The sequence below is a fragment of the Myxine glutinosa genome, chromosome 5 (genome assembly GCF_964187855.1).
Source record: "Myxine glutinosa chromosome 5, kmMyxGlut1.1, whole genome shotgun sequence".
In the NCBI taxonomy this organism is placed as follows: Eukaryota; Metazoa; Chordata; class Myxini; order Myxiniformes; family Myxinidae; genus Myxine; species Myxine glutinosa.
In genome coordinates, this window is record NC_136265.1 from 97,506,924 (window position 1) to 97,523,130 (window position 16,207).

Sequence of the window (16,207 nt, forward strand, 5' to 3'; positions counted from 1 at the left end):
TGCACTTGTGTTAGTGTTGAAAAACCACTTTTCGCACTTGTGTTAGTGTTGAAAAACCACTTTTCGCACTTGTGTTGGTGCAGGAAACCACTTTTGCACTTGTATTAGTGTTGAAAAAACACTTTTTGCACTTGCGATAGTGTTGAAAAACCACTTTTCGCACTTGTGTTGGTGCAGGAAACCACTTTTGCACTTGTATTAGTGTGGAAAAAACACTTTTTGCACTTGTGTTAGTGTTGAAAAACCACTTTTCGCACTTGTGTTAGTGTTGAAAAACCACTTTTCGCACTTGTGTTGGTGCAGGAAACCACTTTTGCACTTGTATTAGTGTGGAAAAACCACTTTTCGCACTTGTGTTAGTGTTGAAAAACCACCTTTCACACTTGTGTTAGTGTTGAAAAACCACTTTTCGCACTTGTGTTAGTGTTGAAAAACCACTTTTCGCACTTGTGTTAGTGTTGAAAAACCACTTTTCGCACTTGTGCTGGTGCAGGAAACCACTTTTGCATTTGTATTAGTGTGGAAAAAACACTTTTTGCACTTGTGATAGTGTTGGAAAACCACTTTTCGCACTTGTGTTAGTGTTGAAAAACCACTTTTCGCACTTGTGTTAGTGTTGAAAAACCACTTTTCGCACTTGTGTTTGTGCAGGAAACCACTTTTGCACTTGTATTAGTGTGGAAAAACCACTTTTCGCATTTGTGTTAGTGTTGAAAAACCACTTTTCGCACTTGTGTTAGTGTTGAAAAACCACTTTTCGCACTTGTGTTGGTGCAGGAAACCACTTTTGCACTTGTATTAGTGTGGAAAAAACACTTTTCGCACTTGTGTTAGTGTTGAAAAACCACTTTTCGCACTTGTGTTAGTATTGAAAAACCACTTTTCGCACTTGTGTTGGTGCAGGAAACCACTTTTGCACTTGTATTAGTGTGGAAAAACCACTTTTTGCACTTGTGTTAGTGTTGAAAAACCACTTTTCGCACTTGTGTTAGTGTTGAAAAACCACTTTTCGCACTTGTGTTGGTGCAGGAAACCACTTTTGCACTTGTATTAGTGTGGAAAAACCACTTTTCGCACTTGTGTTAGTGTTCAGGTCCTTCAGTCTTCATTTCGTGTGCAACACTTGGCTCTTGGTTTGCAGCATTGTTGGGAATCTGGCTTTGGTATTCTGTTAACCTGTGGGCCTAATCATTGTCAAGCTGTTAACCTGCCACATTCTGTCACTGAGTTTTCCATGAGGGTTGATTGGAGACAAAAACAACAACTTGTCACATGTTGGATCTAAATTGTATTTAATTTGATAAATAACGTAGGTTGGGGAGAAAACATTTTTCTTTGCCTTTAGTTTGGTTGTTGAGATATTGGGTGGTGGTCTTCTTCCTCATTTGTGTGCAGGAAAAGGCTTCATTTGTATGGAGTGGCATCATTCGCTGACTGCATGGCTGTGCCGCTGATGCAATGCCTTCTGCTGATTAGTGCAGGAATTTGGAACTTCGCCATGGTACCGGCGATAGCTGACCTATTCTTTGTGAAGGACACCATGGGATCTTTATGTCCATCCAATGGATTGCATACGTCTTTATGCATCACGGTGCCTGTGAAACACCGGCATGATCGTTTATAGCTCATTTGGGATTCAAACCCTGGCTAAACAGCTTATGGGCAAGTCTGCATACCTTGAGGCCATCCTGTCAGCCTGGGTGGTGGTGAAATTCCCACTGATGTTGTGGTCGGGTATGAAACATCTCGGAACATTGAGGCAGTTTGAAGAGAACGTAATGCTTTGATATCGTTATGTCTTGAAATGCTATTCCAATGGGAAAATGTTTTATTTTCTTTGTTCAAGGAAGACCTCAAATGAATGATTTTAATGCAATATTGTTTTCGCTATTTTAATTGTGTGGAACCAGCTACTGTATGTATGACACAAGACCTTGAAGAAAAGTTTTTTTTTTGTTTTTTTTTGTTTTTTTTTGAAAGCCTGCATTAAATAAAAGTTACTTTTTATTCCAGATTTATTTGTGAAAGTGGAAGTGAAAACTGAGCATGACATTGATGTCAACCTGGATCTACCTGAACCAAATGACTTTGAAGCTTCTTTCTTCGAGAACCATCCACATAGAGGTTATAATCAATGCTTCCACATTTTGCTTTGGACAATGTGATGATGAACTTCTTTTTTTTTTAAACCTCCATTATGATTTAATTACTTTTAAAAAATTCCATGGTGGATGAATTTCTCAAACATCCATTATACCCTTCATCGTTTGGTGAAAGATTTGAATCAACCATTTGATTTGAATACTCCTTGTTACCTCCGCCACCGAAGGATGGATGTTATGTTTTCACCCCTGTCTGTCTATCTGTTTGTCGGGCTGCAGATATCTCAAAATGTTATGGTTGAATTCGGACAAACCTTGGTGGACAGGTTGGGTGTGTGACAAGGACAGGCACTCACATTTTTAAGTGATTCTTTACCATTGAGAGATTGCGCCAAAACGAGAAATCGCACGATATCTCAAACAGTTATTGATGGATTCCAACGAAACTTGGTGGACGAGTTGTGTAACAAGAACAAGCCGATTTGATTTTGGTTTAGGTCTGGATGCAGATCCTGCCTATCATGCGTTTCACATGCAAATCCACATTTATAAAAGATGTTAATGTAATAAAATAAACACATGGCTTCTCGCTGATAAATAAATCGATTTATCCCAAAGTTTGAATATCATTGGAAAACCCCAACTTTTTAACAGTATTTTTATGTATATTGACATCAATAATTATTTTCTACTTTTATGCAGTGGAACAAATACAAATGTACATTGTGCATGTTAGACTTGGATGCGTTTGTCAGAATGATGTTGCGAGTATTGAACAGAATCAGATTTTTGTTTTTTCACGGGTCCTGTGATATTGCACTTACAGGTGATTCCACTGAATCTTCAAGGGCGACTGCACCTAATTTTACGAACAACGCAGCCACACGCCCTCAGGACTCGCCAGATGGAACGAACAATGGAATTTTTTACAAACACGACAAACCGCATAAGGAAATGTTGGCAGAGAATATTATTCACAAGGCTCACAAAGAGAAGAAAGGTGGACGTCCAGTCGTCCATCCAAATGCACAAATTGTGGAAAATATTTCAATGTATCATCCACTCTTACAACACACATGATAATTCACAATGGCGAATGCCCGTGCAGATGCGCAAGTTGCGGGAAATTTTTTAATCAGTCAGCCACCCTTAAAAGACATGGGAAAACACGATGGATAACGCCCATGCAAATGCACAAATTCTGGAAAATCTTTTAATCAACCGGCCCTCCTTAAAAACACGTGGGAATACACAATGGAGAACACCCATATAAATGCACTAATTGTGGAAAAGCTTTTAATCGGTCATCCACTCTTAAAACACCCATGAGAATTCACAATGGCGAATGCCCGTTCAAATGCTCAATTTGTCGGAAATCTTTACATCGATGATCCACCCTTTTTTTTTTTTCCTTCTTTTTTTTTTGTATACTGAATCGAGGCTCGTGAAAGAGCTAACATTTATTTCACAAACAAATCAACCAGACAAACAAAATATACAAAAAGAGGGAGCGGAAGACAAGATGGGGAGAGAAGGGGATGCACACAACCACAACATTGGAGAGCAGGGAGAAGTATGGGAGGGAGAGGGCTTGGGGGCAGGAGGCGTGGGAAGGGGAGGGGGGGGGGGGAGAGGTATAAACACAAGGGGACCGAAATTAGCGGGGGTAGAAAAGATCAAGGTTTTGGATGGGGGAGGATAAGACATGGTGGTGAACAGCTGTTTTAAAGACATGGAGGGTGGAGTGGGATTGAAGAGAGTGAGGGAGTTTGTTCCAGAGGCGGGAGAAAAGAGGAATGAAGGAGTGAAGGTGAGCAGAAAGTCTTGATTTTGGCAGTTTAACCATAAGAGGGTTGCAGGCAGATCTTGTGCGACCTGTAGGAATATTTGGGGGACAGAGCCCAGAGAGGGCTGGGGGGGCAAGGCCAGAGAGGAGTCGGTAGAAGACGGAAAGACCACCAACCTGCCTGCGGTGAGTGAGTGAAAGGCCCTTGGCGTTAGCTTAATCACGGGAGATTCCAATGATTCTGAACGCTTTGGTTTCAACAGCGTGAAGACGGGCTAGGTGTGAGGCAGGAGCACCAGACCAGAGGGGAGAGCAGTATTCCATAGAGCTGCGGATGAAAGCCTTGTATGTGGTGAGGAGCTCAGGTGTGCCAAGGAAGGACTTCGCACAACGGAGGATGCCCAGTCGGCGACTGGCTTTGGAGGCCAGATTTGAAATGTGGTTTTCCCAGGAAAGATCATGGCAATGGGCCTTTCACTTAAAACACACATGACAAGTCACAATGGTGAACACCCATACAAATACACCAATTGTGGAAAATCTTTTAATCGGTCATCCCTCCTTAAAATACACATGAGAATTCACAACGGTGAGCGCCCGTTCAAATGCTCAATTTGTGGAAAATCTTGTAATCAGTCATGCAACCTTAAAAGGCACATGAGAATACACGATGTAGAATGCCCATAGAAATATACACTGTGTGAAAAGCTTTTATTTGGTCCTATGACTTAAAAATATATATAAATTTCCATTGAAGGTGTGGTCAGGTATGAGCCATCTCATAACCTTGAGGCAGCTTGTGCAGAATGTAACGCTTTGACATTGTAATATTTTGACAATGCTTTTCCCATGGGGAAATGTTTTATATCATCTCCAAGAAAGACCTTAAATCAATGATTTTAGTGCAATATTTATTTATTTTAACAGTGTCGAACCAGCTACTGTATATATATATGTGACAAAGGACGACCTGCATTTAATAGGAGTTATTTTTCCAGATTTATTTGTGAAAGTGGAAGTGAAAGCTGAGCATGACATTGATGTCCACCTGGATGTTCCAGAGGCAAATGACTCTGAAGCTTCTTTCTACGAAAGCCATCCCCAGAAAGGTTATCATCAATTCTTCCACATTTTGCTTTGGACGATGTGAACTTGAAATTGAACTTTGTGATCTATATCGAAACCAACAACACTTTGAATATTATGTCACTTAAAATAAATAAATAAATAAACAAGAAATATGTCGTTGTGGAAGGAAATAATGGGTGCAATATTTGTTTACTTTTATTTAAAACACTGCCGTGTTATTTTTAACACGTCATCCCCCTCGGATAGTGATTTAGAAACAGTTTCTTGCGTCTTATTGTGATGTAAATAACCTCCAGAGTTAACAATGTTTGTTCCATATTACCTACTGAATTAATTTTACCATCTGGGACAGCTACAATGAAACCGAGCTTGTTTCGGCAAAGGCAAACAATCATTGCAAACGCTTTGTATTTTATCAGTGGAGATTAGATTTACCAGGTACAATGAAAATGCCCAACAGGTTTGCAACTTCCTGGCACTAGCTGTATCATATTCTTAAGACTCTTTATCTTGAAAAACTCCTTTCTGCATCAATCTTTCTAAAACCTACTCATTGAACTCAGTAAAACATTTATATCTATATTTGAGTATATTTATATATATAGCAAATGTATATATATATATTTGGAGAATATTGAATTTTGAAGAATATCACAAAACAATGCTAGCTCTCAAAAAGCGAGCAGGCTGCCTTTGCGGCATAGAATAGCCAATGAATAATCGAAAAGTGGTAACTTTTTCAACATATAACAATCGTATGCCTGAGGCCACATCTACTATATAAGAGCCGTCGGTCTGTGTGTCACCATTTTTCTCAAGAGATGGCTGAGTGGATCTTCGTCAAACTTTCAGAGGTTCATCAGTGAGTGCCTGGGAGTGTTTTAGGCAAAACAAAAAACCAAAAACCAAATATTTTTGGGGGAAAAAAAATGCTAGTTTTTGGGGATTATTAAAAAAACTATCGTGCCTAAGCCTTTTTGATTACAACATGCATTTTAAGGCCATTTTCCCTGATAGAGCGGGGGTTAGCCTTGCGGTCCCCATGACAATCTTCTCCATTTTGCCCTATTTTCTGCATCTCTCCTTGTTAACCCCCTTGCCCGCATTTCTTCTTCCACCATCTTTAGCCAAGTCTTTCTCGGTCTTCCCCGTCCTCTACTTCCTTCTACATCAATTTCCATCACTCTTCTCAACCAGTCACTTTCATCCTTCCTCAACACATGACCAAACCATCTCAGCCTGTTCCTCTTCACAGCATCAATCACAGGCAATATTCCCATCATCTTTTGCAATTCATCATTTGTCTTCCTCTCTCTCAACGATACTCCGCACATCCATCGAACCATTCGCATTTCCACCCTTTCCAGCCTTCGTTGCTGCTCTACGTTCATTACCCATGTCTCGCTCCCATAAATCATAACACTTCTCACTCATGCAGCATACACCTTTCCCTTCAGCTTCAGCGACACTCTCCTCCTCATCAGCACGCCACTCAGTTCCCGAAACTTCTTCCATGCACATCTCACTCGAGCAACCGTTGCCGAGTCTGATCCACCTTCTCCATTCAGCATGTCTCCGAGGTAGCAAAATGTTTTCACACCTTCCAGCTTCATGCCGTCTCCAAGATCCAACTCAACATTTCCTCCATTTGCAGCTCCCTCTGTGCACACCTCACATTTGAATGTAGCTGCCACACTGGTAAATGACCCTCTCAGACCACTACATTTTTGATGAACCCACTCAGCACACATTGTACATTGAATGGAGTTCACTCCCACACCCTTCCTGCACACAGCACACGGCCACTTCCCAGTTCTTTCCACCTCACCACATGCTTTACCACTTGCCATCACCTTTGTTTTTCCGATATTCACCTTCAGACCTTTTGTCTCCATACATTCCTTCCACTTGTTCATCTTTTCCTTCAGTCCATCCATACTTTCCGCAATCAACACCAGATCATCTGCACACAACAACTCCCACGGTAAACCCTCCTTTACGTTCTGAGCCAGCACCTCCATCACAGCTACAAATAGTAGTGGACTTAGTACCGACCCCTGATGCACTCCCACCTTCACCTCAAACTCACCACTGTTCCCGTCCTTCGTCCTTACAGCTGTGCGCGCTCTTTTGTACATTGCCATCACTACTCTGATCAACCATTCCTCCACTCCTAACTTCCTCAATGCCCATGTCAATACTTTGCATGGAACCCTATCGAATGCTTTCTCCAGATCAACAAACCCAAAAAACAACTTCCTCTTCTCCATGTACTTCTCCTGCAACTGCCTCACAATGAAAAGCGCATCTGTCGTTCCTCTTCCTGGCATAAATCAAAACTGCATTTCGTCGATCTTCACTTTCTTCCTTATCCTCCTCTCCAACACCCTTTCCAATACCTTCATTCCATGCTCCAATAACTTTATCGCTCGGTACGAGCCCACTCCAGAGGGTCACCTTTCCCCTTGTATAGAGGGACGAGGGTACTCAGTTCCCAAGCCACTGGAATGCGGCCTTCTTTCACCACCAGATTACAGATCTCTGTCATTCTCTTCACACCCCAACTTCCTGCTGCCTTCAACATATCTCCCACAACTCCCGTCGGCCCTCCCGCTTTTCCACTCTTCATTGCTTTTATCGCTTCCTCAACTTCCTTCTCAGTTATCTTCTCTGCCGGTCCTAAAACTGGGTTACTCTCTATGTTGCCATCCCATTCATTCTCTGTATTCAACAGCATTTCCATATATCTTTTCCATCTTCCTTTAATTCCATCTGGGTTGACAACGATTTGTCCCACTTCATCCTTCAAGCAACTCACCCCCATCACATCACACCTCTCTTTCGCTATCTGCTTTGCAATCCTGAATACTGCTTTCTGACCCTCTTCCGAATCCAAGCGTTCTCCGAACATTTTCCTACATGCCTCCTGCGCCTTTGCTACCTCTTTCTTTGCAGCCTTCCTGGCTGCCTTATAACTTTCATGCTCTGCTGTTTCTGCTCCCGTACCCTTCGCCTTCTGCCACTCCTTGAACTTCTTCCTCTTCTCGTCAATCCTCTTTCCAACTTCATCATCCCACCACCATGTTTCCGAGTGCCTCGGTGGTCCTTTTGTCCATCCACATACCTCACCAACGGCTCCCAACAGACCAGCTTTCATTGACATCCAACCACTTTCAAGCTCAACCACATCATCCTCTACCCTACTCAGCCTCTCTTTTAATGCCTCCCTTACTGTCACCTCTTTCAACCTCCACACCTTCATTCTTGGTTGGTACTTCACCCGCCGAGCTCTCCTCGCACCTTTCACCCTTATGTCGCAGACAACCAAGTGGTGCTGTGAAACAGCCTCCTCCCCCGGGATCACCTTTGTGTCCCGGAGGTGCCCCCTATCTCGCCTACGCACCATCAGGTAGTCAACGGTTGTCGTCGACCCACCTGACGTATATGTAACAAGCTTATTATCCTCTTTCTGGAACTGAGTATTACAAATCAACAAATCAGCTCCATCAGCAAACTCCAAAATCCTTTCACCTTCTCCATTTCTCACACCATATCCGTAACCCTCATGAACTCCCTCAAAACCATCCATACTCCTTCCCACATGTCCATTCAGGTCTCCTCCCACCACAACAACTTCCTCATCTTTCACGTTTTCCATCAGCTTCTCTATCGCACACCAGAACTTGTCCTTCTCTTCATTGCTTCGAACAACCTGCGGAGCATATCCCGAGATGACGTTCACCAAGAGCTTTCCAATCATCATTTTCACCATCATCAACCTATCACTCACTCTAGTCACACTCACCACACTGTCTACAAACTCCTCAGAAAACAGGACACCAACACCATTCACGCCCTCCTGGCACCCTTGCCACACAAACTTGTATTTCTGTCCCTGCCTACCCTTCACCATTCTCACACCACTTCCCTTCCATCTAGTCTCTTGCACACAACATATGTCCACTCTTCTTCTGACCAATACTTCCACCACTTCTCCTGATCTCCCTGTCATTGTCCCTACATTCCATGTCCCAAACCTCAGAAACCGATCTCCACTTCGGGCTGCACCCTGCCCATATGTACTTGTAATTGTCATGATTCTCTTTTTGAGGCAATGTTTTTATGGCCGGATGCCCTTCCTGACGCCAACCCTCTTGGTCGTCTCTTACGACACGCAGGGATACGGTGTACCTATTCTGACCAGGGTACACACTGGGAAACGTTTAAAACATGGAAATTCTGGGGGTGGGGGGGGGGGCGGCATCAGCATCACGGCTGCGGTTTAAACATATTCCAACAATATCCAAACAGAACCATGAAAACCATGAAAAAAATCTGGGAAAAGTCTCCAAGCGAGAACGTGGATTTGAGAAGGAAGGAGCAGAGGCGGAAGAGAAACGAGCTACAGGGGGCGGGGCACAAGCCGAGACGAGGAGGAGAGCGAACAAGCACGTGTCCGGGAGGAGAGAAATAATCAATATAGAATTCTTTGTCTAGGGAGGAGAGGTGAGGGGGAGAAAATAAAATAAAAGAAACAAGCAATACAGCGAAGGAAATAACCCAAACCGACAAAACACCGACGGGGGGAGGGAAGCCCCAAGTTACCAGGCCGCGCACGAGGTACGACCCAGAAAACGATTAATTACACACAAGTTTGTACGAATTACAAACCAATACCAACCAGAAACACACAATAACACGTACACAGCAAAATAACCAGTGGAAATTTGACAAAGACAAGAATGGGAAAACACTTAAACTTCGATGCCGTGGAGAGCTCGAAGCACGCCTCACTCGCCCGAGGAACCGGAACCGGAAATTTTTGATTAATGACAGTTATATACAAGTACACATTCACATAAATAAATACAAAACAATATTATTACCAGACATTTGGACACAAATCGTCAAACAATTCCGGAAGCGGTTGAAGTTGGTGGTATGGCTTCTTCTTCCTGAACATCATCATACTTAACTCAGAAACGTGATCAACGGTGCACTCAGCAGCATATATTCAAAGAAAAGGTAAAATGATGATTTGACATTTGTGATGATTCTGATTTGGATGTAATTGCTTTTCCATTATATTTGCCCTCATTTCAAATATGTTAATGTTTCTTTTTCACTTGAGCAATGCCGGGTACTCCAGATATAAATGCGTATATACTTTACTCGGGATACAAATACAACTTTGTCTGGGGGGTAACATAGGCTATGTGGCCGTGGCCTCATTCGGGGGCGTGGGGGACCGGGGAAGGGGCGTAAATGCTCTATGTAAATGTGTACCGTGTAGCGCCACCTGGTGCTGGTGGCAGGGGGTATTACAATTTCCTTTTTTACCTGTGCAACACTGAGGTTAAAGCACTATTTGCATGGGTAAATTTTTCCTCCTACCCTTCCACCCCTCCCCCAAAACGGAGGGGCCTGTCGAAGCCCCCCCCCCCCCCTCCAAAGATGTATATGTAGTATACCTTTCCCCTCCCTCTCACCTCCCTCTTCCACTCCCCCACTCCCTTCCTCACCCCTCCCTCTCCTGCCCCCCCCCCCCCCCAACAGCAATGTCTGGTACTCCTGCTCGTTTATCATAAATTATGTAGAATTATTACAACTTGCTCCGACAAAAAAATAGACACTCAAAACATGAGCACCTTACTTACTACCTTTGGGTTTTTTTGGCATTAAGATTGCCCATTTTCTAATGTTCGTCGATTATTACAAAGACGTTTTTACCTCTGCCACCGATGGTGGATGGAGGTTGTTTTCTACCCTGTTTATCTATGAGCAAGATGTCTCAAAATTGTGGAAGGTTTCGGATGAAAGTTGGTGGACAAGTTGGGTGTGTCAGACGAATTGATTAGATTTTGGTGAAGATCCGGATACGATATATTTTTTTTACTTTTTAAAGTGGTTCCAAAAACTATGTGTAGCATGATATTTCAAAAAGTTGTGGACGAGTTTTGATAAAATTTGGTGGATGGGTTGGTTAGATGACAAGAACAAGCAGATTTGATTTTTTTTGTTTCAGGTTCAGGTCCAGATCTAGTTTGGATATGATTAAAAATAGCCAATTTTGGATGATAGAAATAATAAAATTAGGCATGAGCTTGATGTGAGCATAACTTCATATATTCCGTTAACTGTAAAGGTTTATCGCTATTTAAATCCAATAATTTCTCATTTTTGGGGTTTAATTTCTTCAAATATTTATTCAAATGGTACTTCATTAGAGAACTTAGTTGTAAGCATTGTTGGAATCCACCATCACAGTTGACTGGAGGCATTTCCACAAGAGATAAGGGCTTCAACAAGAGACCCATGGTTGGCCTTCACCACTGTCTGGCTCCATGCTTTGCTCACTGTTTTACACCTGTGGTATCCAAGGCCACCTTATTTACTGGCTTGCTGACCTCCTCTTACATGAACAATCTTACATGTAGCTCGGTGGTATCCTTTCATCTCCTCTGCTGCAGTTGAGAATGGATGGCCTTGTGGTTATTGTCTTGAGTACTGTTTTCTTCCTCCTAGCTGTTAGGGTGCCGGCTTGTGATCCTAGGATCCTGGGTTCGAATCCCGGTCGATCGCTAAATCAACACTAGGGGGGTTGACTCAGCCTGTCATCCTTCCGAGGTCGGCAAATTGAGTACCAGCTTGCTGGGATGAATGATCCCAGTGTGTACCCCGGCTTAGAATAGGTACACCGTATCCCTGCGCATCGTAAGAGGCGACTAAGGGTTGGCGTCAGGAAGGGCATCCGGCCATAAAAACATTGCCTCAAACAGGGAACCATGATTGTCATGGGGCCCGCAAGGCTAACCCCTGCTCTTGCGGGGAAAATGGCCTTAAAACGATCATTCATTCATTCATATACGTATATATATATACATATATATATATATATATATATATATATATATATATATATATATATATACATATATATACACATATATAATTTTATAAACAGGAATCAAATTCCTGGGAGGGGCTAAGTGTGGCAAGAAATTCTGACTCAATGCGGGGCTCGAACCACGGACCTCCGTTGATAATGCGTCAACAGCCCACTGCGCTGTTGAGCCAGCCGCAATCTCCTCAGAACTTTTCCACACTTAACACTGCGAGCTTTATCATGGCCGATGTTTTACGTGCCTGCTAGGCAGACCCCGAATGTTAGCATAAGTATATACATGCGTATGTATGTGTGAATAAGTAGAAATGCATTGAAGATTAATTCAAATACAATTTTATAAACAGGAATCAAATTCCTGGGGCTAAGTGTGAAAAAATTCTGACTCAATGCGGGGCTCGAACCACGGACCTCCGTTGATAACGCGTCAACAGCCCACTGCGCTATTGAGCCAGCCGCAATATCCTCAGAACTTTTCCACACTTAACACTGCGAGCTTTATCATGGCGGATGTCTTACGTGCCTGCTCAGCAGACCCCGAATGTTAGCGTAAGTATATGCATGCGTATGTATGTGTGAATAAGTAGAAATGCATTGAAGATTAATTCAAATACAATTTTATAAACAGGAATCAAATTCCTGCGAGGGGCTAAGTGTGATATATATATCTGCGGTTTTGAGATTGGCACATTGAAGTCAATAAATGTTAAAGGTTTGCCCCCCACAGTTAGTCACACGAGCAACATATAGGCCCATTTGTGGTATAGTTATGTCTTAGTATGTGTAAGAATAGGCCATTTCCCCTCTTAGTACCTGCGTTGTGTAAAGGCAGGAGAATAGGCCCTACAATCATTTTGCGTACACCTCCATTCTACCTCTATGGGCGCAATCCATCCCGCGTCCCATTTGGCTGTCCACTAGTCAAGTTAACACGAGGCAGGGCCTCGAAAGGTGAAGGAGGGTTGAGCTCGGCGCGGCAGCAGTGGGGACAGTAAGAATGAACCAGCCAATCAGAGCTCAAGTGGCATGGCATGAGAGGGCATGGTGAAGAGCGTCTGGTGAGTTCCAGAGGGTTTGAAGGGCGTGGCATATATAACCCGATGTGAAAAGCCCTCGGAAGGACTTGCAGAGGAGGACGTGCGGCAAAGAGGACTTGCAGAGGATAAGCGCGGAGGAAAGGACTTGAGAGTTATCAAGGGAGGTGCGCTGAGCTGGTGCGGAGTTTATGAGAGGATTCAAAGGAGACGCGCTTGGAAAGGATCCTTCGCACTGTATGAACTTTTGTTACGTGGAATACGTGGGCGCAGACAGGGCGTTGATAATTCACGCGGTTCGGCCAAAGTGAGTGAACGCGGCTGAGTAACCGCCAGCCGCGCAAAGTCCGCCCTCTACCGTTCGCCCAGAGATTACCCACTTTGTTCGAGCGACACGATACGCGGTCCTGCCTTCTCCTACCTCCATCTTCGCGGAACGTGCCGGGGACCGTGGAGAGTGAGACGGGGCCGATCCTGGACGACCACCGCGGCGCTGGTGACCATCATCCTGCCCATCTGCAATCCCCGTGTGAGTGTGTGTGTGTCAGACGGGCCCGTTGTCCTGGGGTATTAAGTATAAGACTGTATAAGGATTGCTCTTTGTCTCTTCCTCCTGTGCTGCAAATACGTGCGTAATAATTAAACCAATTCGTTCTTCCTTTTCTTTCCAATTCGATCGCCTTTGTGATTTCTGCATTGACTAAGCGTGGTACGAATAAGATCGCTCCAATCGGGTCTAGTAATTATAAATAGTGCGGCTCACGTGTACGCAAACCGCTAGGCGTATCACCATCACACGTGGTTCGTGCGAGGCTTATTCCCTCGCTTCCAGGGCAGCGCTTGTACTTAGGTAACAGCGAATTTGGTCCCGAAACCCTATTTCGCGCTGTCCGGAAGGGACGTAATAGGTCTCGGGTCGCGCCAGGTCAGTAAAGACAAGGGGATTAATCCCCCCTTGATAAAGGGAGAAGGCCGGCGGCAGATCCACAACAATTGGTGTCGGGGAGTGGGATTTGGAACCCTACTAAAAAATTTTGGACGAATTGGCTCCAAATTACAAGCGACCAAAAATTTAGTTTTAAAATCCAAAAATTAAATTCGTGCCATGGCTAGCCAAGACGGTCGAATGCCAGTGGGGGTAAATGAAGAGGAAGAGTTGATAACCCAGGACCCACAGGAAGAATTGGGGGAAGAAGAGGCCATTGATGAAGGGCCGGCAGCAGGGGTAGAAAATGGCGGCGCCTCGCACATGGCGGCGAGGGCCGTGCCCGCAGCACCAGGGGGTTCGGACCTGCACTTACTCCTAACTCAATTCATGGCATCCATAAAAAAGGAAGGGGACAAAACAAGAAGGGGAATGAAGGACGAAATTCAGGGACTAAATGATGACATAAGTAAAATAAACGGTAAGATGGACACCCAAAGTGACAAATCCACCCGGGAAATGAGAGAAATGAAAGACGGATTAACGGGGCTGGAAAACAAACTGGACGCCCAAAAGAACGAATTGGGAAAAATGAGGGTGGCGTCTAAGAGGGAAATAGAAGAGGCAGGGAAGGACATGACGCAAGTTGAGCGAAGAGGTCGCAAAGGGACGCGACAAGGTAACGCAGGGAGAGCCGGGTAGAGCAGAGCGCAGCCAAGTTGACCGAGGGTGTAGAAATCGCGACTCGGGGTGTAAAAGAGCCGATGCCCGCCGAATTGGAAAAGCAAATTTTATTGGCGCCTGGACAAAGGACAAAGATCGTCGAGGACAAAGAAATGTGTATAGTTGAAATTGGGGCCGAAGAGACGGCACAGTTAGGAAATGTATCGTGGGAGGAAGAAATGGGATTTTCACAAAGTCTGGATTTGCATTGTGATGTCGTGCTTCCGAACCAAAATGAAGGTTTGCAGGTGCTGCTGCGGAAAAGAATCCCGAAGGTAAGTAGGGGTGTGTATGGCGCGAAAGTGTTTGGCGCGAAAAGATTTTTGGTGCGCTTGGGATCGAGACGGAGCCCCAGCGCTCGTGGAAGGTCCTTTGCGAGGTGTACGCGAGCGAATGGCGTGCGTGTGTGAGAAAAGTGTGCACCGGAGCGAGAGTGTGAAACCGAGTGTGAAATGGCCGAGGAGAGTGAGAGAGGATGCACACCAGGGCATGTTGAAGAGAGTGTGTGGGAGTGCACACCAGAGCGTGTGATTCAGTGTGCAACAGGAGAGTGCACACCCGTGGGTATGTGTGCGTGGATTGGGTGTGTACCGGGAGAGTGCACACCCGTGGTTGTTACTGAGGGTGTAACAAAAGAGTGTGCGCGAGGGTGTGCGATGGCCGAGTGTGTAACGGCATGTGCGAGTGGTATGAGAGCGCCAGGATGTGCGCGAGGGTGTGTGATAATGAAGTGTGCGAATGGCGTGAGTGCACCTGAGTGGTGTGCACCTGAGTGTGTAAGGGAAGAGAATGCACGGGAGAGTGCTGTAATAGAATGCAGGGGGTGTATGGGAGGTGCTGGAGCGCCTCGATGTGCGAGAGTGGAACGGGTCGCGTGTGTTGAGAACGCGGCTCGAGCATCGACGCAGACCGGTGGAGCGTTTAGGGCGATGTATGGCCGACGCGAGCCCTCGGGGCGTGGTGTTCTTTGTGTGCAGCGGGGATCGGCGGGGATCTTTGCCGCGGCGGCGTGCACGATTCGTGCCAGGCCCCGCCCTGTATGGTCGGTGCCGCGCCTTGGCGAAAGAGGCAAACGGCACGGTTCAAGGGGGGGGGGCTAGGAGGTCGGAGCTTTGCCCCCTGGCGGCCGCGGTGCTCCGACTGTGGGCGGCTGGGCCATCGGGCATGGGACCGAAAGGCTCCGCGCAGAGATGGTGCCTGGAGCCATGGCCCAAGCATGCCTCCTCCCCTGAATCGAAAATGCCGGACGGACCCAACCTACAGGCGACCAACCACCCGCATGCATTGCTCGGCTTTTCGAAGCCGAGCTGTGACGAAAATGTATTGCCGCACGGAGAGGCTCGAGTGCAGCGGACGATTCGCCATAGTGTTGGCGAATGGTAACCTGCGTGGGGGAGTGGTGGTTTCGCCATTCCTCACACGAACTTTGGGGCACATGAGCATTAGAATATGGGGTGGCAGTGTAAACTAGCCGAGGGCGGGCTAGGATAATTGTTAGGGCTTTAGAGATGACAATAGATGACAAGATTTAAGTAGGGACATGGTACAGGTAGAGGGGACGTAGTTAGATTAGGTGGATGTTAATGACGAGGGAGTGCTTTGTGTAAGGGAAGACGGGGAAGCACGAGTATTAGAGGGAAGTTG

The 16,207-nt window shown here is 45.2% G+C and overlaps 1 protein-coding gene across 1 annotated transcript in view; it reads left to right on the forward strand.

The window, feature by feature from the left end:
• Positions 1 to 16,207, forward strand: part of LOC137427329 (uncharacterized) — a 111,317-nt gene that overhangs the window by 71,707 nt on the left and 23,403 nt on the right. Inside the window, exons 3-5 of the mRNA XM_078778385.1 lie at positions 2,014 to 2,124; positions 2,929 to 3,102; positions 4,887 to 4,997. Of these exons, the coding sequence (XP_078634511.1) occupies positions 2,014 to 2,124; positions 2,929 to 3,102; positions 4,887 to 4,997 (396 nt within the window). The remainder of the gene's footprint in view (positions 1 to 2,013; positions 2,125 to 2,928; positions 3,103 to 4,886; positions 4,998 to 16,207) is intronic.